Source organism: Penicillium concentricum (genome assembly GCF_028827145.1).
Source record: "Penicillium concentricum strain IBT 3081 chromosome Unknown utg000002l_segment0_segment0, whole genome shotgun sequence".
Taxonomy (NCBI): domain Eukaryota; kingdom Fungi; phylum Ascomycota; class Eurotiomycetes; order Eurotiales; family Aspergillaceae; genus Penicillium; species Penicillium concentricum.
The window spans coordinates 614,645-637,687 of record NW_026622755.1 but is presented as its reverse complement, the minus strand read 5'-3'; the positions used below and the strand labels follow the sequence as shown (position 1 = coordinate 637,687).

At 49.2% G+C, this 23,043-nt stretch overlaps 7 protein-coding genes across 7 annotated transcripts; 1 reads left to right on the top strand and 6 right to left on the bottom strand.

Moving 5' to 3' along the window:
* Positions 1 to 93: 93 nt before the first annotated feature.
* Positions 94 to 1,654, bottom strand: erg13A (putative hydroxymethylglutaryl-CoA synthase; the record flags this gene model as incomplete). Its single annotated transcript, XM_056721535.1, has 4 exons — positions 94 to 237; positions 306 to 1,360; positions 1,426 to 1,528; positions 1,595 to 1,654. 4 exons carry the CDS (start codon positions 1,652 to 1,654, stop codon positions 94 to 96), a joined length of 1,362 nt encoding a protein of 453 aa, XP_056577785.1.
* Positions 1,655 to 3,549: 1,895 nt separating this feature from the next.
* N7517_003804 (uncharacterized protein) lies at positions 3,550 to 3,996 on the bottom strand (the record flags this gene model as incomplete). Its single annotated transcript, XM_056721534.1, has 1 exon — positions 3,550 to 3,996. The coding sequence occupies one exon, from the start codon at positions 3,994 to 3,996 to the stop codon at positions 3,550 to 3,552; it is 447 nt and encodes a 148-aa protein (XP_056577784.1).
* A 689-nt stretch (positions 3,997 to 4,685) lies between these two features.
* btgE (putative cell wall glucanase (Scw11)) lies at positions 4,686 to 6,452 on the bottom strand (the record flags this gene model as incomplete). The annotated part of the gene is made up of 1 exon (XM_056721533.1): positions 4,686 to 6,452. One exon carries the CDS (start codon positions 6,450 to 6,452, stop codon positions 4,686 to 4,688), a length of 1,767 nt encoding a protein of 588 aa, XP_056577783.1.
* A 3,920-nt stretch (positions 6,453 to 10,372) lies between these two features.
* Positions 10,373 to 10,737, top strand: N7517_003802 (uncharacterized protein; the record flags this gene model as incomplete). Its single annotated transcript, XM_056721532.1, has 3 exons — positions 10,373 to 10,471; positions 10,528 to 10,655; positions 10,722 to 10,737. The coding sequence occupies 3 exons, from the start codon at positions 10,373 to 10,375 to the stop codon at positions 10,735 to 10,737; spliced, it is 243 nt and encodes an 80-aa protein (XP_056577782.1).
* Positions 10,738 to 11,375: 638 nt separating this feature from the next.
* Positions 11,376 to 13,064, bottom strand: coaT (acetyl-CoA hydrolase ACH1; the record flags this gene model as incomplete). The annotated part of the gene is made up of 3 exons (XM_056721531.1): positions 11,376 to 12,569; positions 12,629 to 12,869; positions 12,922 to 13,064. The coding sequence occupies 3 exons, from the start codon at positions 13,062 to 13,064 to the stop codon at positions 11,376 to 11,378; spliced, it is 1,578 nt and encodes a 525-aa protein (XP_056577781.1).
* A 1,056-nt stretch (positions 13,065 to 14,120) lies between these two features.
* On the bottom strand, positions 14,121 to 19,089 carry N7517_003800 (transcriptional regulator SIN3; the record flags this gene model as incomplete). Its single annotated transcript, XM_056721530.1, has 4 exons — positions 14,121 to 14,768; positions 14,821 to 18,767; positions 18,855 to 18,898; positions 18,989 to 19,089. 4 exons carry the CDS (start codon positions 19,087 to 19,089, stop codon positions 14,121 to 14,123), a joined length of 4,740 nt encoding a protein of 1,579 aa, XP_056577780.1.
* A 1,306-nt stretch (positions 19,090 to 20,395) lies between these two features.
* N7517_003799 (protein phosphatase 2A regulatory subunit CDC55) lies at positions 20,396 to 22,206 on the bottom strand (the record flags this gene model as incomplete). The annotated part of the gene is made up of 6 exons (XM_056721529.1): positions 20,396 to 20,419; positions 20,471 to 21,033; positions 21,086 to 21,734; positions 21,813 to 21,910; positions 21,989 to 22,029; positions 22,163 to 22,206. The coding sequence occupies 6 exons, from the start codon at positions 22,204 to 22,206 to the stop codon at positions 20,396 to 20,398; spliced, it is 1,419 nt and encodes a 472-aa protein (XP_056577779.1).
* Positions 22,207 to 23,043: the final 837 nt, after the last annotated feature.

Below are 23,043 nucleotides of genomic sequence, written 5' to 3'. Positions count from 1 at the left end.
CATCTTCATCTAATGCCAAAATTCTATCAAACAAGGAATGCTCATCCTTTTTCGAAGACACCATACATCTTGTATTGAATGGTGTCTTTCTGCTCAGTCAACTGGCTTTTTCTCATAACTTCGTCGAAACATCTCGTCAACGTGAACAAGGTAGTAAGTACTGGGAGCCAGGCTATCGACGCTTCCCACAGGGGTATAGCTCTTCTGCTGGTAGGCTTTCTCCCGGAGTTTGCACATCTAACACTGTTAGAAACTAACTCCCTAGACGATATGCTCCTTAAGCAACCAACAAACGAAAAACTTACCTCGTTATAAAACTTTGGCGAAACTGCCGTGCGAGCTTCCAAGCGCTCATTCAGCCGGACCTGCAGCGCAATCCCAGAAGTATCACCCTTGACACGGAAGCTGAATAAAGTGCTAGCCAGGCCACTACCATAGCTGAACATGCCGATGCGCTTGTTCTGCAGTTCCTCACTAGGAACATTGCTCAGCAAGCTCACCAGCCCAGAGTAGACACTAGCAGTGTACATGTTCCCACATTGTGTGGGTGCTGTAATGGATGGTTGGACACGCTCGGAGAACTTTTCTTTGGTCAACCCGATACAAATCTTCTCAACTTCTTTGTCCGTCAGAGATGCATTTTGCTCAACGTCACGGACCGCTGCTGGAATGTCATCAAAGTGATCAGGTTCCGTCCGGAGATCGTTGAACAACAAACGACCGTAGGCCTTGGAGACGAGCTTGCAGTTAGGCGCGTGAAAGATGAAATACTCAAACGTATCCAAGAAACTACTCTGGGCCTTTGCAGCTCCGTTCCCCAACCCACCACTTTTAGCTAGGGATTTAGTACGATACCGTTCGTAGCAGTTGTCCAAAGCTTCGAGATAGCACGTGTTGGAGTACTGTCCATCGACAATTGGGTACTCTGATTTGAAGTCCCCCTTATAGAAGTCGTAGACGTGCTTCATGTACGTTCCGCGGAAGGGCTCCATCACCAGGGGTGCATCAGCGCCAATCAGCATGGCCACACAGCCGGCTCCGCCGGTCGGACGGGCAGCGGGCTTGTCGTACAGAGCGATATCGCCCGCCACGACAATGGCGTCGCGACCATCCCATGTGGACGATTCGATCCAGTTAACTGCATTTAACAAGGCACTGGTTCCACCATAGCAGGCGTTGTAAGTGTCGACTCCCTCGATGTCCGAGTTCTCTCCGAACAGTTGCATGAGCACAGACTTGCAGGACTTGGATTTGTCGAGCAACGTCTCCGTTCCCACCTCCAAGCGGCCAATAGTGTTTGGGTCAATCTGGTACTTTTCCAGCAGGGACGAGACTGCCGTGAGTGCCATGGAATAGAGATCTATGAATGTGGTCACATTATATTAGCAGAGCATGGAGCATGGGCTTTTAAGGTTGTATGCATACCTTCGCGGTCATCACAGAAGCTCATCTTCTGCTGACCCAGGCCAATTGTGAATTTCCCAGCACTGGCCCCCAGGTAGGTCTCGAGCTCGTTTTGTGGCACGTACTGTAGAGGGACTATGTTAGTTGCCCAATGGGTTGAAGTGCAGAGTGGACACTACATTATACATACCCGACTAGGGAAATAAATCTCCATGGCCTTGATGCCCACATTTTGGACGTCGGAGGGCATAATTTCACAACTGGAGGCAACTGAGACTGGGTGTTATAGATAAGGAAGGATATAGAGAAAATCTGGAATGATAGAAAGAGATGATCAAGAAAAGAAAAGAGAAAGACCTGGGGACAGGTTATATACCCCAAAGGTTCACTACTAAAACAAAGCCAGGTCATAACTGTGACGGCTGCTACAGTGTACATCCGAGCATCACTTCCCTTGATCCGGCACTCCTACATAGCGGTATTCAAGTTATTCAACTAGTTCGATGGAGAAACGGCTGCTGCCTTCCTCGCTGTGACATATCATCTACTCCAATCGCAGGCCTATCATGAGAAGTTGAAAGACGAGGTTCGAGGGCATTTGGCCAAATATGAGAATATTAATGCGACTAAGGCACGAAAGCTTCGAAATTTACAAGCAGTCATCGAAGAAGAACTTCGCATTTATCCTCCAAAGAATGTCATATCGAAACAGGCGGGAATACGTATCAGCGCGTGGATAGTCACCCACAGCAAAAGAATACTTTTCGGGGCTAATGAAGTTCAACCCTGAATGGTGGCTGGATCAGGGCTGGCGGACGCGAAAGAGGCCAGGCAGCCATTCTCAGTCGGTCCCAGTGGGTGCCTAGGCCAAAAGTCCGTTACCCTAGTTATTTTGATGTAATGGTAGCTATTCTGATTATCTAGTTTCGCAATAATGGATATAAATCTGATCATGGCCAAGATGTTCTGGCGATACGACATAGAACTCCTAGGTCCAAGCTTAGACTGGGAAGGGCAGAGCCATATGCTTATGTGATGGGAGCCAGATCTCCCAGTTCGACTTGCTGAGATACTATTTTCGAGTGGAAATACTTGATTAGTCCCTCCCGACCTAACCTGTGTGGTAAGCATGAACCGTGGATACTTGATACTTGATAGTTGGAGGCAGTGAAACGCAGATATAAATTGATTTGAAGCGTTTTTTATTATGGGGCAAACGCTGCTCATATTTCCTGTGATACTTCCCATTCTACCTATTCAACACAAAGCAGCAAGTGATAGCTTTGGTATGATGCAGCTATTACAGAAAATACACTCTGGTAAGAGGTTCCTCTTCCCACAAGGCTCAGCCTGATCCTAGAAGATAGCTGATCACTCGAGAAGACCACTAACGCAAGGACACATTAAACGAAATACTCGACAAACCCCCGGGACGAACATTCCATAGATGGACGACAACAAAAAAAGAGCAAAAGGGATCCGTCCCTTATCCATATTTCGTACCCATATCCTCCAGCAAAAACTATAGAAAGCACCAATCTCTCTTGCAATATCAACCCTGATCTCAAGTTTTGAACTCGCCAGCCCCTAGACGACGTTCGATACCCGATGTCCTGTTGTCATCATCTCTTCCTCTCATGTCCCATCTTCGTCGCTAGTTGGAAAATACCTTGGCCGAATATTGTACGAGCAAAATGAATAATGCAATAATAGGTCCGAGCAGGATTATGGTAGCGATCAAATAAGGTAATCCAAAGAATAACATCATCTTGGTACCTTCTTTGACCATGCGTATAGTTGCTCATACTGGACGTAGATGGTTAGGCCATTCGTTGAACTCGGCTCCGAATAAAAGCTCGCCCATGTCCTCCATTTCGAGGTATGTGGACGATCAGAATAGAAGTTTCGAAATAGGATTTGGTTGATTCGGTTCGATGGAAGTGATGGAAGTATGTTGGTAACAGGCACAGTGTGGATGAAGAAGAAAGGATGGATGGTACTCGTAGCAAGAACCTTTGTCTCCCTGGATTTTATAGTCCGTTCAAGGTTAAAAAGAACGTCCATTGAAATTCAAATGAGTACCTTTCCTATTTAGGAAGTATAACTTCCGCTACCCAACACTGTGAAGGTACAAAGATACTAGTCCTATTCCATCTTCTCCAAAACCTCCAAATCTGACCCATCTGCCGAATCCATTTTCTTCAAAGCCGCCAATCTCTCCTTCCTAGCAACTACCATTTCCCCAAGAAGTTCAATCTCAATCTCAAGACGTTTTTCCGAGTCGAATGTATCACAAGATCCACTCGTAGGCACCGGAGCAGTAGAAGTAGATAGTTCTGCACCCGACTTCCCCTGAATCTCATGTTCACGCTCCTTCTTCTCCTTCTCTCTCTTCGCTTTAACCTCATCAGAATCCCCCTGCCAGCCAAATCCCACTGCAAGTACACCGAAGAAGAAGAAAAATACGATGAAGATGATCGCTATTGCCACCACTATTGGGATGAGGAAGACCAAGACTGTGTAGAAGCCGACGAAGATAAACTTTATTATCAGGAACGGGCGCATGTAGAATGGCTCGCATTCGAATGGCATGGTGGGAGACTAAGGGCGGTGATGTCGTTTGAAATCGGATTTGGATTCGGATCTGGTCTAGGTTCCGAGTCTTGTTTTGGTTTTGGTTTGTCCCAAAAGGAAAGAAAGAGTGGTGCTTGTTCTTTAGGACAATTTTGTCTTCGGTGAGGATTATTCTTATTCTTGAATGGAAAAGTGAACAGGCTGGGTTTATCTCATGTGCTGAGCTGAGTCTCAGTGTTTGGGCCTTATGCACTGCCCCGATTTCTCGGGCGCAGGTTGCATATCAGTCGTGGACAATCCGGGGGCCGTATGATGTAGGAAGTTGGTGGCAAAATACAGTCAGAATAGACAGCAGCAGGTACCTAGTTACAGAGAGGTGACTAAGCAAATATTAACTCCAGGGCTACATCCTACAGGGAAAGATTACCAGTATGAAACTCGTGAGAAGGCATAAATGAGCAAATATACACTAAAAACATAAACAAAGAGATCAAAATGGGTGCAACCAGGTCAGTAGACAACGTCAAATAAAAGGTGTATCTACCAAGGAGTCAAATTTAAAATAGAATCCAAGAAGGGAAGAAAGGGCCGATCGTCGTCCGTAGACACACCAAGCCAGAGAAAGGGAAAACTCCTAGTCCTCCTGTACAAGTTTTGCATTTGCAGAACTAACAAAAAATTTCAAAAATCCATCAGGGGCATGGCGCTTAGAAGACGCCAGAGCAACCCCAGTGCTGCTCGACATCGAACTCACCGGGGTTCTTCCAGGTGTCATCGGAGTAAGAGAAGAAGATGGACTTGGAGCCAACGTGCTTGGCGATAGACTTGATGGCAGCGGCCTGCTGGGCGGTACCGGGAATGGCGGCACCGTTAGCGGAACCGGCGTTGGGCCAGCCAGTCTCGAGGTTGAGGACGTCCTTTCCACCACAGATCTTCTCGAGCTCCTCGAACTCGCCCTTGGTGAACTCACCAGCCATCTCGGCGGTGACATCGGCGTTGAAGAAGGGGTGGATGTTGGCACCGACGATGTCGACGGCGTCGCAGAGGGCACCGGCACCGTGTTGCTGCCAGACGTTGATGGGCTCGGTGGTGGTGATCAGACCGGTGTAACCGGCGGCCTTGAAGCTCTCGCCAGCGGACTTGATGAAGGAGGCCAGGGTGGAGGCATCGCAAGCACCGGACTGGATAGCCTCGTTACCGACGACAATCAGCTCGACCATATCCCACTCGGCCCACTTGGAGATCTCGGTGACCTGCTCCTGGGCACCAGCGGTACCGGAAGCGTCGATGAAGACACCCATGATGATGGTGAGGCTGAGCTCCTTGCAGGCGTCACCGATGAACTCGAGGCCGCTGCAGTCGGTGGAGTAGACACGGATCAGGTTGAAACCCTTGCCCTTGATGACGGTGAGATCCTTGAGGACCTCCTGCTTGGTCTTGCACTCACCACCGGAAGTGTAGGGAGAGTAAGTCATACCGTACTGGCCCTCACCGAGCTCAGTGGGGACACCGGTAGGCTTGCTGACGGCGGAGGTCTTGGTCTTGGTGGAGCTGGTAGTGGGCTTGGCGGTGCTGGTGACAACGGGAGCAGCAGTGGTGGTAGCAGCAACAGTGGTAGGAACAGCGGGGGCGGTGGTCGAGGCCAGGGCATCGGTGGGAGCGGGGCAAACGTAGGTGTAGTCAGTGCGGGTCACAGTGACAACGGTCTCGTCCTGGGTGTAGGTACCGGGGACAACGGTCTGAGGGGTGGGGTAAACCAGAACGGTGCTGGTGGGCACACTGGTGGTGGTGGGAGGCACAATGGTGTAGGTACCAGCGGTGGGGCAGACGTAGGTGGTAGTCTCAATGACACTGGTCACGGTGCTGCCGGAGGGCTTGACGGTGGCGTAGGGGCAGACGACAGTGGTGGCAGTCTCGACAATGGTGGTGACACCACCGTAGGTGTGGGTACCGGCGGGGACATCAGTGGAGGTGGCACCGCAGACAGTGGTGGTGTCGTGGACGGTGATGGTGGTGGCCGGGATGGTGTAGACACCGGTGGTGGAGAAGGTGCTCACACCGGGAGTGGGCAACTCGACGGCGGGAGTGCTAGCCACGGAGGTGCTAGAGGTGGCCGGGGCCGAGGAAGAACCCGAGACAGTCACGGTCAAAGTGCTGGTGCTGGTGGAGTGCACAGTGCTGGTGAGAGTGGTGGTGGGCTCGGGGGTGGGAGTAGGGGTAGAGGTGGGAGTAGAAGTAGAAGAAGGAGGAGCAATGGTCTCAACGGGGACAATGGTAGCCTCGCCGTAGTAGGTGATAACCTTGGTGACACAGCCGCAGGTCTCCTCGGGGTTCAGAGGGATAGTGGAAGTGACGGCGGAGGCCCAGCTGCTAGCAGCAACCTCACGACGCTGGTGGAAAGCGTCATGACGACGGTGCACACCATCAGCCATGGCAGAGCCGACCAAAGCGGCGGCGAAAATAGCTCCCTTCATATTGAAAAGATAATATCAACGCTAAAGAATGAATGCCCGCTGAACGAGTGAAGCGGTGATAGAATCGAAGGAACGTGGGTTGAGAAGGTCAAAGGAGAGTGTTCGGGGGCAAGCAAGGCCTTTTGTTGGAGAAATGGTTACCGGGGGGAGTTAGGGGGGAAAAGAGAGAAAAGGAGAAAACCCATAAAACAGGGCCATACACTCCACCGATCGTGAATTTCCAATTTACACTAAAATTGGCCCTAACGTTACCCCTGGACGAGTCTAGATGGTGTTTTCAGGGACATTATCAATCTGATTGGTTCTGATATTCAACACCCGAATATTGGCTGTCTGTGGTTGGCCCGCACGGCTCGGGTAGTGGAGAGTGGTATATTTGGTATACACATTTATACACATTTGATTTATATGCAGGTACTGATTATATTTTCAACGGTCATTTCAGAATGTGTATTTTTAACATTACTCTGTATCTGCTATCGGCTACTCCGTATTCCGTACTATTATTATCAATACATTGCACGGATCATCAACTGATCTCTCCTTTCCTCTCCCGTCGAAAATAGTGATCGTGTCTCACCAGAATAGTCTCCTTACCGCTGTGAGGGTCCTATCTCCCTAACTTGAAAAGCCACATTGTACCTAAACGAAGCCAAGGTTTCATGTCCTGTCAGACCATGTAAGGCACCGCCCCTCTGTGGCTTACTTGGTGGCAATGCAACGTTCGGTTCCTGGTTACCCTTCCTAGAGAATCATGTCTCCAAAGTAAAAAGATCCAGTGAAGTTGTGGAGAATGGCTTAACTCCAATGTTTCATTGAGTGAGACAAACAAATCCCCCAAAAGCCAAAAGTTCAAAAAACAAAACCAAACGGGAAATTATCTTTCTACGCCATGTGGGGCAAGATATCATAGCGTCCTCGGCCAGTCTCGAAATGGCAAAGTGGCAGCTTGATTGGGGTCTAGTTCAAATCTTGATTGGTTCAGATGCAGCCTCTAATTTCCGCCCTGCCGATCTTTATTAGTCAATCATAATACGCGTATCTCTCAATCTTATGGATTACCGATGATATACACTTCTGTTCTTTTTCCTAAGATTACTGTCTCGGATTACTACGGATTAATGCCAAGGATATAATATTTTGAATCCCCATGTGTTCGTTATCAAATCGAACTTCATTTACATCATACTTGCTCTGCCCTATGGAAACGTTTGAACACATCACCACATCACTACACCGTATGCTTGCTGTTAAGTATGCGCTGTTTTCCCCCCTGAAGATCTCCACCAAATACATACGCAAGCCGATCATCCGGCTTCAACAAAGTCAAAAATAGTTATTAGATGGGGCAGGAAGCTTGAACTGTTTATCCCGCCTAATAGGAAAGACCTTTTCCTCAGAGTGTCGGCATTTACTGTGGCCGTTTCAAAGAAAAAAATACTGTAGCCTACTACCCGATACGGCCGACACCTACACTGGGCTGTATTTGCAAGTATACAGCAATCGAAGCAAGTGTACGGAGTACAACGAACAGATCTTTACCATTCCATGTACCCAGTGCTGATCACAATGAGGACGAAAGTCTGGATCTCTTCGACTGACGATCACAACTCTTCCATGGGGTAGATCACGGATGCTGGGGCACAGCCGAGGGAGTGTCTTGTGGAGATTGCCGCTATGTATTTATGGAATTATAGGCTAGCTCCTGAATTACAAGCCCGTTTCGCTCTCGCTATTCTAATAGTGTTTGTTGGCCGATAATTACCGGGATTGGTTGAATTATTGACTGTGAAGGTTAAATGGCTGTGATGAAACTGTGTATTGAGGCCCAGTCCGAATAATGAACAGCCATTGACCCACGTTCCTTTAGATTCGTGTATAAATAACGGCTGTAATACACAAAGAAACTGCCCAAAGACAACTCAACGACCCAGACCGCCGAAATACTCTTGGCCAAACTGACAATTCCAATGGAGTCAAGGCCAAGATTAATAGCGGATCTGGGCTCTCGGAGTGTCTGGAGTGGCATTTAGGTCGAGGCTTGGCTACACCCTTTTTGAGGTTATTCAGGGGCTTCCAGGGGTCACCGTCTGGTGTGGATTTGAGATCTGGAAAATCAGTTCTATTTGTACAGGGCCTATTGTGGCGATTTTCTATCAGCCTTGCCATTGGGGGTTTATTATATCAAATAAAAGGTTCCAAGGGTCCAACGTCCAACGGTGTGGGTTTATGTTCCGGGGGAATTTCTGCAGCCAAATTTTTCCCTGCATATGACTGTTTCTTTGGACATGTCAAATTTAGGGCTCTTTTAGATTGACATTCCACAAATATTAGAGATCTATCTCACAGGCCACATGGGAAATGTGGAATGTATGCCTCGATCTTCAGGTGCCTTAATTTCTCATCACATTTTCATATTTCTGATATGATCTGTTTATGACTAATATTGACCTTCGGGTTAATCTCCGGCGAAGCATTATTGTATATTGTAGGCTCTTATAATCGAGCCAAGCACCTAACACAGGTGTGTTCCAAGGTTGGGCGCTTGACACGATTACATCCATGGATACATGTCAAACCTGATATCAGATTGGGTCGGATGTAAGACGTTTTCGATTCCTTTTTTTCTCTTTGTAACGAACAAGTAATGGAATAATATGCCTTGATCATACCGCCTCGCATAAAATCAAAAAAATGTCAAATGAACTCCGGCCCAATATTCTTATTTCAGAACAGATGACACAAGCATCTCTGCGGGCTCGCCCAACAATATCCCACGCGCCTTCCAGTCATTTTCGTATCTGTTAGAAGCCAACGGAAAATAAAAGCCGCATGTCAGCTGCAAGTTGGACACCTAGATAATCGTCGTGTTTTCTCGGTTCTACATCCCGATTCTCAGATAAGTGTTCCTCGCTTCTAGATTACATATTACCTACCTCGGCTTGGATATATATGTCGGACGTTCAGGTGTATGGACAAACTCCGTATGAGAATACAGATGTCGAGGTACAAGGGAAGGTAGCGATGAAGAATATAAATAGTGGTTAGATCTGGGGAGATGAGTTTGGACTGGCATAGACTAACGTCTTCACTGATGACCCGGCTAATATGTTCTCAACTATTGTGGATGTCCTTGTTTGCGTGTTGTACAGTTGACCAGCGTGGACCTATGTCTGTTCGGATGAGAAACCCAAAAAGGGATGTATTTCGGACGGCTCAGCGGTGGCAGAGAAAATATAACAATTTGTTATGGTTGGTTTGTTATATGTTGGTGCTTGAGAGTCAGGTGGTCTAAATATATCTCGAAGTTTCCAAGTCGAACCCTGGATTGTACATAACGAATATGTACTTCCAAAATATTCAAAACTGTACAAGATCAAGATATACAATAGCTCTAAGATGTTCTCATTATATCAAAGTCAAGGTTGATCTTTTCTTCCTAATTTTTGTCGAAGGATCAAATCTGACCATCACCGTGCCACCCGATCATGCCACTAAGCACCAATCCCCCAATCATCTGACCTCGAATAATAATCGGTCAGATAGGAAGGATTCATTTTTCTCCCAGAAACGGATAATTCCGAATTGCACCATATTCGACGTCACCAGTATTTCCTAAATCCCACCCGGTTAATACCAATCCGAAATAGAAATCATACTATATGCCCCAGACACGGCCAACGGCGACGTCCCGCGACCCAGCCTATCGGAACCGATATGGCTTGGGATTCTGTCAGGCCATACTTGCTATGTGGCTTTAGATCTTGCTATGATATACGTGTATATATAAGGCTGGGGGTGTTACACGAGTTTGTTTTCATCACACACATTCTTATACAATCATCTACTTCAGTACCTGATACCTGATACTTGATACTTACCTGATTTGATACTATCAATACAACCAAACACAACTCAAAATGCCTACTCAAGCCAAAACCACCGATAGCGAGCACGCCCGTCTGCAAAATGATTACGGCGCAGACTACTGGGTTCGGAATTCTGCTCAACAGCATCGCGTACGTATACCACCTCTACACAATCGACTAGTATCCCATAACTAACACCCCTAAAGCGCGCAACAGCAGGACGGGGCCTCTTCGCCGGGTTACAAGATGTGAAGCACTACAACGTCGATCACGGCTGGGCTCAACGCAAGTCTGAGCCCGCGCAACAGGGAATTTTCGGGTCACTCTGGAGTCGGTACGTTCATATCTATAATTCTATGTTCTTGTTTAGGTTTTTGTGGACTAGTGCTAACGGATATAGACTCACTGGTATCTGATCTTCTAGATTGGTACAGTGTTCTCCAGTTCGGATTCGATTCTTAGACTCTGTCGTTTCTTGACATGGGGACTAAAAGGAGATTGAGATGATTATATGTTTTTCTTTTTGTTGGATTTGGCGTTTTTTGATTTTGATTGTCATTATACCATGTCTTTTAGGAGTTATGGTGAGGTTAGGGGTTCTAGATAATTTATTTCTATGGACTGTTTGATATTGTTTACATACATACATTATTCATGGATCATTCATTGGATATACAATTAATATACTACAAGCAATTGAAATAAGCTTATGGACTGAATGATATAATTTCGACATAATTGGTTCCATGGTGTATTTTGTATGTGAGGACTAAGCAGAAATGCATATCAAATGGAGATCATTATGCAGTCCACTAGATCAATAGTCATCCACTTTATGTAATATTGCCTGCTTATTACCCCGGGCATAGCTGCATGGCTTGTCCAGCAAGATCTCCCCAGCTACAAAGAATCAATCCAGAGGAAAAAGTTATATTCCAAGTATAATATGTACAAAACCGCTAATAGATATACCAAACGCCCTAACCTAGCGTATAGTCAAGTTTTAAGAATCACAAAATTGAAGGTATGGTAACCAACACACATCACTTTGAATTTACTCCCAAGAGTCAATCTTCATGGTACCCTTCTCCTGCAAGTTCTTGTGCATGTTAAAGGCCTGGAAGAGCATGTGAGGCTCATGACCCATACCCTTACGCAGACACTCGAATTCCGCACGATCGAGGTAATCAGTGAGAATAGGGGTGTAATCAGGGTGCGAGCAGTTCTTGATGATAACACGGGCACGCTCACGAGGCGACAATCCACGAACATCAGCAAGACCCTGCTCGGTAACAACAACATCAAGATCGTGCTCGGTCTGATCGATGTGCGTAGCGAACGGCACGATACAGCTCACACCGGTAGGATCGGTCTTGGTGGGACGAGCGGAGGGAGTGTGCATGATACTGTACTTTGAGTTACGGAGGAAATCGGCAGAACCGCCGAGTCCGTTCAGCATGCGCGAGCCCATGACGCAGGTGCTGTTTGCGTGGGCGTAGATGTCGACTTCGACGGGGGTGTTCATGCCGATGCAGCCGAGACGACGGATGATCTCGGGGGAGTTGGAGACTTGCTGGGAGCGGAGGAGGAGCTTTCCTGCGTAGCGTTCCCAGTTATCGTAGAAGCGCTTGAAACCGTCTGGGGAGAAGCGGATGGAGGTTGCAGTTGCGAAGTCGAGGTTGCCGCTGTCGAAGAGGTCGAGGAAGGAGTCTTGCAGAACTTCGGTCCAGACCTTGAGGTTCTTGAAGTCGGCGCCGCCCTTGCTGAGACCACCTACGACGGCGTTGGCGATGTTGCCGATGCCCGATTGGATGGGGAGGAGGTTGGGTGGGAGGCGGCCGTGCTTGACCTCGTGCTTGAGGAACTCGATGAGGTTCGAGGCGATAGCCTGAGAACCTTCGTCCTCGGGGGCGTTGGGCAGAGTCTGGTCGGGGTAGTTGGACTCGACAATGGCAACGACCTTCTCAGGGTCGATGGGGATGTAGTTGGTTCCGATGCGGTCCTCGGGAGCCATGATGAGGTAGGGCTTGCGTCCGGGGGGAAGGTCTGAGCCGGTGATGTCGTGCAGACCCTCGAAGGAAGGCATGGAGGTGTTGACTTCAATGATGACCTTTTCGGCCATCTGAATCAGCTCGGGCGAAGCACCAACGGAGGCACCGGGAATAATGCCTCCGTTCTCGGTGATGGCGGAAGCCTCGATGACTGCCACGTCGATGGTGGGCTTGGGTCGGTTCAGAGTGTACCAGCCCTGTGGAAAGGTTAGCGGGTCGATTTTTTTTTTTTCCGTCAGAAAATGCCGAGACTTACGTAGACCAAATCCGAAGGGAACATGCTCAGATGCTTATCAAAGAACTTGATCTGGCCGTTGTTGATTCCCTTGGCAATTTCCTTTCCGACTTGGTGAGGACTGCGGCGCTCAATCATGTTCAAGCGGGCCCAACGGTTCTCAGTCTCTGCGCCGGAGGAGGCACCAACGAACAGGTTGTACTTCAACTGTCCCTGGAGGTTGTTCTTCTCGACGTGATCTGCAAGAGCAATGGGAACCATCCTGGATTGAGGTTAGCGTTCTGCCTTCATATCTCATGGTCTGTGTTACATACTTGGGGTAACCGACACCGGTGAAGCCGGACCAGCCGATGTACGCGCCATTGGGGAAGTGGTGAATGAGGTCCTCAGCTTTGGCGAGCTTCTTCAGATAAGATGGGCGCCGCACGCGGCTCTTCAATAGGGCCGAAGCAGACATTATGAAGGGTATAGAGGGGAGAGTGTCAAATGTGAAAAAAAAGAAGGAGGAAGGGGATCTGGGGGTATAAGTAATTTCTTCAACCCCACGGGCAAGGTCTCCACAGAGGAATGCGAGGCCGACAGCTCCGGAAGAATGGAAGCTTGATTTGGTCTATACAATTTTTATAAACCTGGGGTATTATATATAATATAGGTCCAATTGAATTGACTGTATTGCAATTGAAATTATATCTCTCTTTCTCTATCTCCAGTTAAATTCCCATTTAATTCGCATTTCCTGTTCGATGATGCTTAAAAAATATTCATCATGACGTCAACCACGGCGTATACTCGGCGTTCATTGGAATTTCGGAAATATCTCGGTTTTCCATAATCCTTGTCGGTTGTCTTCCCCTACTACATCCTTGCTGTATAGATATTATTAAAATCGTCTTTTTCGGCGTAATATTCACAGTATAACTAGAATCAAAAATTTATTACTATAATACAACAATTTGAAAGAAAAAAATTGAAATAACACATCCACCGAGTTTCAGCCGACTCCATGTCTCGGGAATCGGTTATTCAGTCTCGGCCACACGGAGATTTGCAAATACACATTGGTTAATCCACACCACTGAGATATTGCCGCTAGTCGTGCCGATTCAGTAAAAGAAGCCGATGATCCGGAGTCCATTTTTTTACTACCCCAGAAGTTCGACTCGATTACCGCATTAGGATATAGAGTAATTTGTCTCTTTTAGATTTCAGGATATTAACAGGTTTTTATTTATCGAGACAATATGAGAGCATACAAATCAAATTAGATTAGGAATAAACAAGTCAATCTCTCTATGACCATTTCATTTGTGAGAATAAAGTAAGAGATACTTGAAAATAAAAAGAGAGATACAAATACAAACTACGGAATCCGTGAAAAAAAAAAAAAGAAAAGAAAAGAAAACTATTCGCAATTTCCTCATCGTGTACGCCGTCCTTCCCCCCCCCACAACAATAATGCATGTCAGTCCCCCGGGGGGAACTGACCCCGTCGTAAAAGTTACATCCCCCACACCTACGCCTCGGTAGGCTCGGCATCAGTCATCTCAACATCTGCGCCGTTCTCCTCCGCAGCGGGGGCGGAGCCAGAACCAGACGCAGATCCCTCACGGGCCGGGGCAGGACTGTCAGAGAGGGTCCCGTTGATCCAGGACCGGAACCGCTGGTTGCTCTCGTCCACCTGGTCCTTGCTGAGACCGCGGGCCCAGGCCGGGTTGTTGACGAACTTCTCGATGAAGCGGTCGTGGCGCTTCTCGCGAAGCGCGGCCTCCTCCTTGGCCTGCTCCTCGACCTGGGCCTTGATGGCCTCGGCGTCGGCGTCTTTCTCTGGGATGGGCGCGTTGGAGCGCCAGAACCAGTCGTAGGTGGGTGGTTGGTACAGCATTGTGTAGTTGTTGGCGCAGATGCGGATGGTCAGGCCGTCGTGGTGCTGCAGGGTGCGGTAGTAGCGATCGTACTCTTCATCCTCTTCGAGCTTCGGGGGAAGGTTGCGCTTCAGCAGAGGCATGCGCATCTTGGAGAATTGCACGCCTTCGGTGGGGTCGCGCATCGAGTAGGCGGTCACGTAGTAGGACCAGCGCTCTTCCGGAGTGAGTTCCTCATTGTCAAGGGTTGCGTCTTCGCTGGTCATTACTTGGACGGTGACACGGCTGTCAGTTGGGTACTAAAGTGCTTGTTAGTTATTGTCAAACATTCATGGAAATTGGAAAACTCACGAAAGTAATGCGGTAGATATCTCCATCCTTGACCAGTCGCTCGACTTGTTTGCGGTACTGGATCTCCTGGTGGTGGGTAGTTTCCTCCTTCTCCCGTTCCTTGAAGAACAGATTGACAATATCGGAGCTGCGATCGCGAGAGTCACCGGTGAAGATAGACGCCACAAACTTAGAAATGGATGAGAAGATACGTTCCAGATTGTAGAGCAGGTATCCGCTCTGCATGTAGAAGCGACGCAGGGTCTCCTCCAGGTGAACCTGATCGATATCGCCCTTGATGACCTCCTCGCACATGCGCACGATCTGCTTGTAAAGGTTGGCTTTGGGATCGACATCATAGAAGAAATCACTAGGGAATCGGTCGATCAAGCACAACTCGTGGGCGGCCTTGGGTAGACAACCGCGTCGGACTTGTTCGCGAGCGGACTCCTCCTGCTCCTTGATCCGCAGGAGACGCGAGTAGAGGATCTCAAAAGTACGCAAGAAGCAGAAGATGTTCAAGTTGCAGTACATATGGTGTTCCTTCTTCTTGTACTTCTCGTTGAGTGTGTATTCATGCTCCAGGTTGAAGTTGCCCTTTCCGGGATGCTCCATCCATCGCAGTTCAGCCACGTCAAAGGAATCCTCAGACTCGGAGACAGTGGAAGAAACTTGGACAACAGGGGGTTCGTCGTGCTTGTTCACACCATCCTCTTTAGCGGGCTTCTCGGCCTGACCTCCACGCTCAAGGGCATCACGCAGAAGATCCAGCTTCTGCAAGTCCGCTCCCTTGCGGCTCCCGTTCGAGGCATCATCGTTGGCATAAGTGTCATCGTCATCATTGATGGCGTTGTAGACTTCGTCCATGTACAAGTTGAAAGTGTAACGGTCCAGGCCGAAGAAAGTAGGAATGAAATCCCGGATAAAGTTCATGAGTCGCTGAGGATCAGCGCCAAAGCCATTGGTGTTGCGATCAAAGTACAAGAAAAGCAAGTAGACAGCATCCAGAAGGACCTGAATATCGTTGAACTGGAACTGAGCCTGGAACTTGAGTGGAGCCCGGCCACTCTTGCGACCAGCCTTTGCATCCTCAAGCTTCGTCTGCAGGTCTTGCTGAATGTTCTTGGCGACAAAGAGCTTCTTGTCAGTTTGCTTGGTTGCGATGGCTTGGTGGTCAAGACTGCGCCAGTATGCTCGCTGCATCTGTTCACGCCAGACCTTGTCCCACTCGCGCTGGCAGGCCTTCCATTCCTCGAGCTTCTGCTTCAAGCGGTAAAGGACAATAGGAAGAACGTGGCATGGACGAAGGAACATGTCTCGGATGACCTTCTCGCCGCGCTGACGGTCGTAAATCTTCTTGATGACACGCTGGTAAATTGCCTCACTTTGGCCACCGAGACCTTGTGGCAATTTGAATGCCATACGTTCAGCATCACTCATGTAAAGGAATTGCTGGCAAATAGGCTCAATCAGCTGAATGGTACGGGTGCAAGCCTCGATGTGGTGATCGTAGTCGTGGCGGTCTTCTTCAATGCGATGCAAAGCGTCTTCATACTGGTTCTTGCGGTGAGCAACAAAGCCAGAATCTTCCGAAGCCCAGGTGGGATGTGAGGCCCAATCATCATTAAGAACACCGTTGCAAAGCGGATCGCGCCCGCTGCATGGCTTTTGGCGTTCACGCTTGGGAAGAAGTCGGTAACTCGGTCCTAGAGACCGGCAGTGAGCAAGGTTGACGACACCTGATTCCGGGTTCGCCTTGGGGTCGATGAGCTTGTCCTCAGGCTCTTCGGCACTCATAAACCGTCTGAACCAGCTCATGAGCTCAGCATTGGACCCAATATATCCCTCAGCCCTCTTGACTAGGACGTGACGGTCGAGGAGGTCCGTGGTGTACAGGTTGCAAAGCTTCAGGAAGTCGCTGAACACTTGCTTGTTGGCGATGAACTTCTTCACGCGGTCAAAGAACGCGATCTCTTCCTGGCTAGGAGTCATGGAGACTGAGGGAGGAAGAGGCTCTGGGAGAGCAGGAATCAAAGTGGGAGAGACATTTGCCATATCGACAGAAGGCTTTCCGTGGTGGTATTTGGGTCTCTTGCTGGCGTTCCCGAACTGTGAAGCCTGGCCACCTCTGCTTGCCTCGGACAAGCGAGCAGCTTCAGAACCGGCAGGCCCCGAGATAGAGCCAACGCCACCTGGGCCACCACGGCGCTTCTTGTTTTCCTTGGGATCTTTCACATTGAACTGACCCAAAGGAGGCATCTTGACGTCACGATTAGGAGTTTGTGAGGTGAAACCTGAAGGTTCACCGCGGAGGTTGCTAAGAGGGGCTTGCTCTTCGGCTTGGCGCTGTGCAGCCACTTGTTTGGCATGCGCGGCGGATTCCGGTAGGAACTGTTTGAAATCCTCCAAGAGATCTGGAGCAGTGTTGAACAACTGAGTAACCTGTCCATAGACATCCTGGATAGGCTTTGACTCCCGCTGGTAAGTCTGGAGTATCTCAAGGAACTGCTTGTAGATCTCTGGTGCACTTGAGAAGCGGTTCTTTATCTTGTTCACATAGCTGATGGCGTGGTTGAATTCCACGGGACCACGCTTGTTCAGATCTTGAGCACCTTGGAGCATACCAGTCCCGACACCAGCCAGGTTGTTCATCGGTTGAGTGAGACTAGAGTTCTGTCCAGCAGCCGAAACTCCCATGAGAGACGACCTGCCAAGGCCAGCGGACGCTGCAGAGGCAGCGCCTTGCAGCTGTGCCACTCCACGGTGGTCTTGCTGATGAGTCATGGCGGATGCAGCTTGTTGCTCCTGTGGGGTGGGGTAACCATAGTGGTGATCCTGGGCGGGCCCTGGTCCATCCTGTTGATACATGCCACCCATCATTCTCGAGCCAGGGGAGTACGATCCAGAGGCGGGGCCTTGCTGCTGATCCTGCTGCTGGGCTTGTTGCCAGCCAGGTCGGGTCTGGTCACGATAGAAATCAGAACGCGCATGTGGGTCACCGGAGGGGGGTACATTGGTGGTAATTGTCTCAAAGGGACGTCCTGCACGTGGCATGCTGAGTGTGTTTGTTCCAGACGGGGTTGTGACCCGAATCGCATCAGGGTTGTCTTCGGTACCGCACTCAATGCGGTACCCGGGAGGCAAAAAGGTATTAAATCCTTGAATTAGAGCAGGATGACCATTGAAAAGTGTTGAAACACGTTGAATCACACCAGGCGTATCGATAGCTTGGCTCTTGAAATCCTTCATGATATCCAAGAAACGATTGTAGACATCTGGCTGGTCAACAAAGCGTACCTTGACCTGATCGAGGTAGCTGAGAGCATCGTTTAGAATCGGTTGCTGGCCCTGGGCAAGAGCGGCAACATTTCCTGGAATTTGCTGTCCGGCGGCATTGTATGCCATCATAGGCTGTCCTGGTGGACCACCGGGGTGCTGCATGTACGAGCGAGGGGTGCCTTCGCCGTGCTGCATCTGAGGACCGAACAAGCCAGCAGCAGACTGAGGTCCGCCCTGGTGGCCGTTCTGCGGATTTCCGCCAAGAGTCGAGAGGAGTCCACCCGGGCCGTGAATAGAGTTTGGGACTTTGTTGGCCACGGGTTGATGGAGGGGGATGGAGCCAGTGTGGCTCTGAACAGGGTGGTGGGGTTGTTCGCGGCGTTCTAGCTGCCGTTCGATTTGTTCACGGTGGTCGCGCTCGCGCTCACGCTCACGGTGAGCCATTTCTTCCTGGCGCTGGCGCTCGATGATTTCGCGCTCCCTGGAGTCCCGCTCCCGCTCGCGGTTGAGCTGGGGAGAAGCGTGTTGCATGGCTTGACCAATTCCGGGAAGAGAATGGCCGCTGTTATGCGACGGGCCTGCTGGGTGCTGGCCGTACGCGGAAGGTTGGTGCTGACCTCCGTGGGTCTGGCTTAATTCTGCCAGTCCAGGAAGAGAATGGCCACCTGACTGACTAGGATGGTAGGGGGCTATAGCAGAAAGATCAGTCAGTTCAAACGGTTTTTTCATCATTGGATTTGCCTGTGGAAATCCATGGTTCACAAAGAGACACTCACCACCTGGAGGGGGAGTACTGGGCCCGAGGGCTGCGAAGCCTGGCCTTGCTGAGAGGGATTTTGACTATTGAAGCGCAAGAAGATCGTTTCAGTATACATATCAAGCCACTTGTACTCTAGACGACTGCTCGTACCTGAATGACCCCAGGGGCCGAGGCTGCTGGTTCATTTGATCGATGCCAGGATGCGACGGAGGCCCACCGGAGGAGTGCCAGTTATCGTTTCCAGAGTTCATGGTGTATGCACGAACCCCAGTAGGGGAGAAGTAGAAAGAGAGGTTTGACGGATAAGAAGGGTCGAGGAGGGGAGAAAAAGTAAGGGTGTGGTAATCGAAGAGCTGGAGCTCGTAGTCTCGTGTGTAGGAATCGACTGGCAACGCTCAGGTTGCACTAGGGTCACAGCATGACCCGGAGTCTTGCAGATAAGAAGACAGTAACCGACTCCACGCAGCAAAAAAGAACCGGTAGAGAAGTATGATAGACAAGGAGACACAAACTGGGGTGATGGAATTGCGCGCGACCGATCGCGGGCTCCAGTGGAGGCTTTCCTGTCCGGAGCTAACCTATTGTGGTTTAGTGGGTGCTTCTCGGACATTTGATTCTCCGAAGTGTATTCAGAATTCATTCATTACTGTATTATTGGTATCTATTGACGGGATTTCCGTCAATGGGAGATGTTACATTGGTCATGCTTGGTATTGTGCGATAGGTCAATTTCAGTCCGCCTTCGTCATCGCCCGCCATTGCCGGCAGAAAAACATGACAGGCATGGGGTGAACAGGTACAGAGGTGAATAGCACGAGTCATGAATGGAGGTCAATGATCTGAATAGAGTGATGGCTTATTGTTCATATTGTAGTCTATCTCCTCTATCAAACTACACAATAAGGCTTGTTCTGAAGGCTGGAGTACCTCTCGCTTGTCGAGCCTCGGAAAGGGGCGGAGGGTAAGGGCTGGCCAACAATGCCGAGTTGAGTGGCCTCATTTCAGCATCCTTCTCAGGGTCCTTTCTAAAAGATCCATTTTCGAGGTACCATTTTTGGTCTTTTTCCCCCCTATCTAGTCAGAGAAAGCAATAATTAAAGCAAAAAAAAACCCATAAGCCATAAAATTATACTGTTCTGCTTAGAATTTCTAACATCTCAATACTGGTTAGCTACCAAATCTATAGTCTTTTCAGTACTAACTATGGAAAGCCCTCAAAACAGGCATGACATTCTCTATCATGAGTTGGCCACCATACAACGCCTTTGGTAAACTTGCTGCAATAGCAGAAAAAGAGTAAAGGGGACATAGGTAAAGAAAAACTAAGTCTCCAACACTCAGATGAGTTCCACAATGAAAGCAGAGATCGGGAATTGGGGGGAAGGGAAAGTCCTGTGATTATGGAACCTGTGGCTTGCTGCTATCATTATTTTCTTGGTTTTCATTCTTCATATCTTGCCTGTTCACCAAGGCCCTCCAGCCACCCGATCCAAACCCCAGATGCGCCTGTCCATGGAAAATGATAATGGCCTTGTGACGGTACGACGGTACTTGCGATTAAAGAGCGGAGAAGACAAAGAGCTGGATTCGCAATTAGCATTGTTGGGACTTGGACAGAGACAAAAGACTTACGTTGTTGGTCGCCGCAATTGCAATGCTGTCTTCGAATGGATGCCAGCTCATGTGCAAGATCTTCTTGTTGAAGTCGATCTGGTCGGCATCGGTCTCCTTCTTCATACGACTGCCGGGGCCGGCAGGGCTGCCGGATCGCGAACCAGCCTTCTTTCCGTTACCCTTGCTCATCGGCGTTGGTACACCAACCTTCTTTGCCTTGAATGCCGACTTGTCTGCCTGGAGCACAATCTCCGTATCCTTTTGTTCTTCTGTGGGGTAGATCATGAAGTTGTTGTTGTAGCTGCCGGTCATAACGTTCTCCGCGTCGCCAGAGAAGACCACCTCGAACTTGTCGAAGATGCTATCGTTCTCGTACGTATCACAGAGGCGAGGGCGCAGATGCTCGTGGATGGGGATGGTCTTGATTGGCTGACGTTCCATGTTGACATCCCAAATCTTCACTGTCAAGTAATCCCTGGACACAATGTACCGCCCATCGTTGGAGAATCGCACGTCGGAGATGGAGGAAATAATCTCGGAGAAGAAGGAACGGGACGAGGCATCCTCTTCTTGTTCGAACTCTGCAATAAAACAGTCAGTAAAAAGGTAATTGATACAATGGGTTGTACGTACGTTTGGCGTGTTCGTCACACAACGCCCGTTGGCGCATATCCGCAAGCTTGATTGTGCCCTTGGAGCTGGCATACATGAACCAGTTACAGCTAACCGGATGGAACTCGGCCGCGGTGATGACTTCCGTGAGTTCCTCCATATTCGCTGGCTTGATATCCACAATGTTGAAGCTCTGGTCCTGGATGTTGAGGTTCCATAGGTTCACTCGGAGATCGTCACTGCTGATAAAGGTTTCACCATCGCTGTTAACGGAGATGCTATTTATATGATACGCGTGAGCGTTGGCGTATGTTCTCCGCGGAACAGCGGCAACCACAGTGTCGTGGTGTGTCAGACGAGGTAGCTTGAGCGCAGAGGGGTCCTTGAAGGATACGCGGGGTGCGCGAGCCATACCCCCACCCCCAACAGGGTTCGCGGGAGTGAGTTCATTCGATAAGTTGTTCTCTGCGACCACTTTCAGCGACTTGTCAAAGACCTTCCAAAGCTTTATCGTCTTGTCGTTCGTCGAGAGGAGGAAATGGGATGCATTCTGTCGTCGGCACCATTTTATCTTGTTGATCTTCTCTTCGATCTCTAGCGACTTGAGATAATCGAACTCCGGCTCGTGTGACTGGAACTCTGTGTGAAACTTATACTCGCAGGTTTTTTTCTGTGTAGTCTAGTGATTAGCCCAACACAAAACAAAAAACAGAAAAATCGAAAGAAAAGACCGGAGGGGGTGGGGTACCGTCTCGTTTCGCTCAAACAACACCACCCTTCCTCCCTTGTCACCAGTGGCCAGGTAGTTACCGGTGTGGTCAAATTCGACAGTCGAGATGATGTCCGCTGCAGAGCGCGTGTCAGTCGATGCACTCTGTGGTAATTGACCAGGTTTGGCCGTGTGCGAGGGAGGCTGCCAATTACCTTCTGTAATATCTTCTACATCGCCTTTATCGCCGAAGCATCTGAGAGCAAGTTAGCAGCCATTCAATGACTCTTTGTGGGGACCCTGGGTCGATGGCGCCTAGACAAAAGGGGGAGAAAAATGAAAACCATCGGGTGGGCACGTCCGAAAGGTGTAATCCGGGACAAACTTACTGTGTGAACTTCCAGGTAGGTGTGCCTGGATCTCTGTCTACCATTTTCACGTTCTAACGAGCCCTTGAACGCGACAAGGGCACCAAGATAGGAGGGACGGAAAGGCGGGTTGGAAAAGGCGGGCAAATGCCTCCGAAAGCTCTATCGATGCAAAGTATCCGGGATGAAGCGATGTAGGCGCGATAGCCGACACGAAAGAATTCGGTCGGATGGGAATAATTGGATACGGAAATGGAGAGAGTCGGTCACCGGAGGTGGAGAGGGGTTTCGAGATCGGATGGCGGTAAGGCGAAAAGAGGGGCAGAGGGGGGGGACAGCTAGAACGATCCAAGTTGGAAAGACAAGCTGAGGAATGGAAGAGCTGTTGCCGAATGAGATGGCAATGAAACACAAATGTGCTTGTTATGAGTGGACCCGCAGAGCTTGAGAGGGGATCATAAGAGAAAAGTTTCTATTGAGGCAAAACGGTTAGAGAACATCCAGAATATAAAAATCTAAGAGGGGGATGGGGTTGCGTACTTGGTCCGGGGGCGATGAAGAAAGACAAGGAAAATGAGGTGAAGTTGCCCAGATAAGTTGAGGCGGTGGTGGGGAGTTCGTTACGGAGATACCGCTGAACGGTCTTGGGCACCGTCAATGTTGAAGTATTCTATGTAGTATTCAATTTCATGGAAAAAAAAATTAAAATAATTTGATTCAGGAGATTGGAATATTCAATTTAGGTCGGGCATACCTAGGTACCTGGAACATATGCTGACATCAACACTGCCAACGACTGTAACATTGCCCTTTGCGCCCCTCTCCGGCCTTGCAACCCGTATACAACCGACAACTGCGGATGGAAGTTGGAATAGCAATTGGAATTCTAGGTTATTATCTGA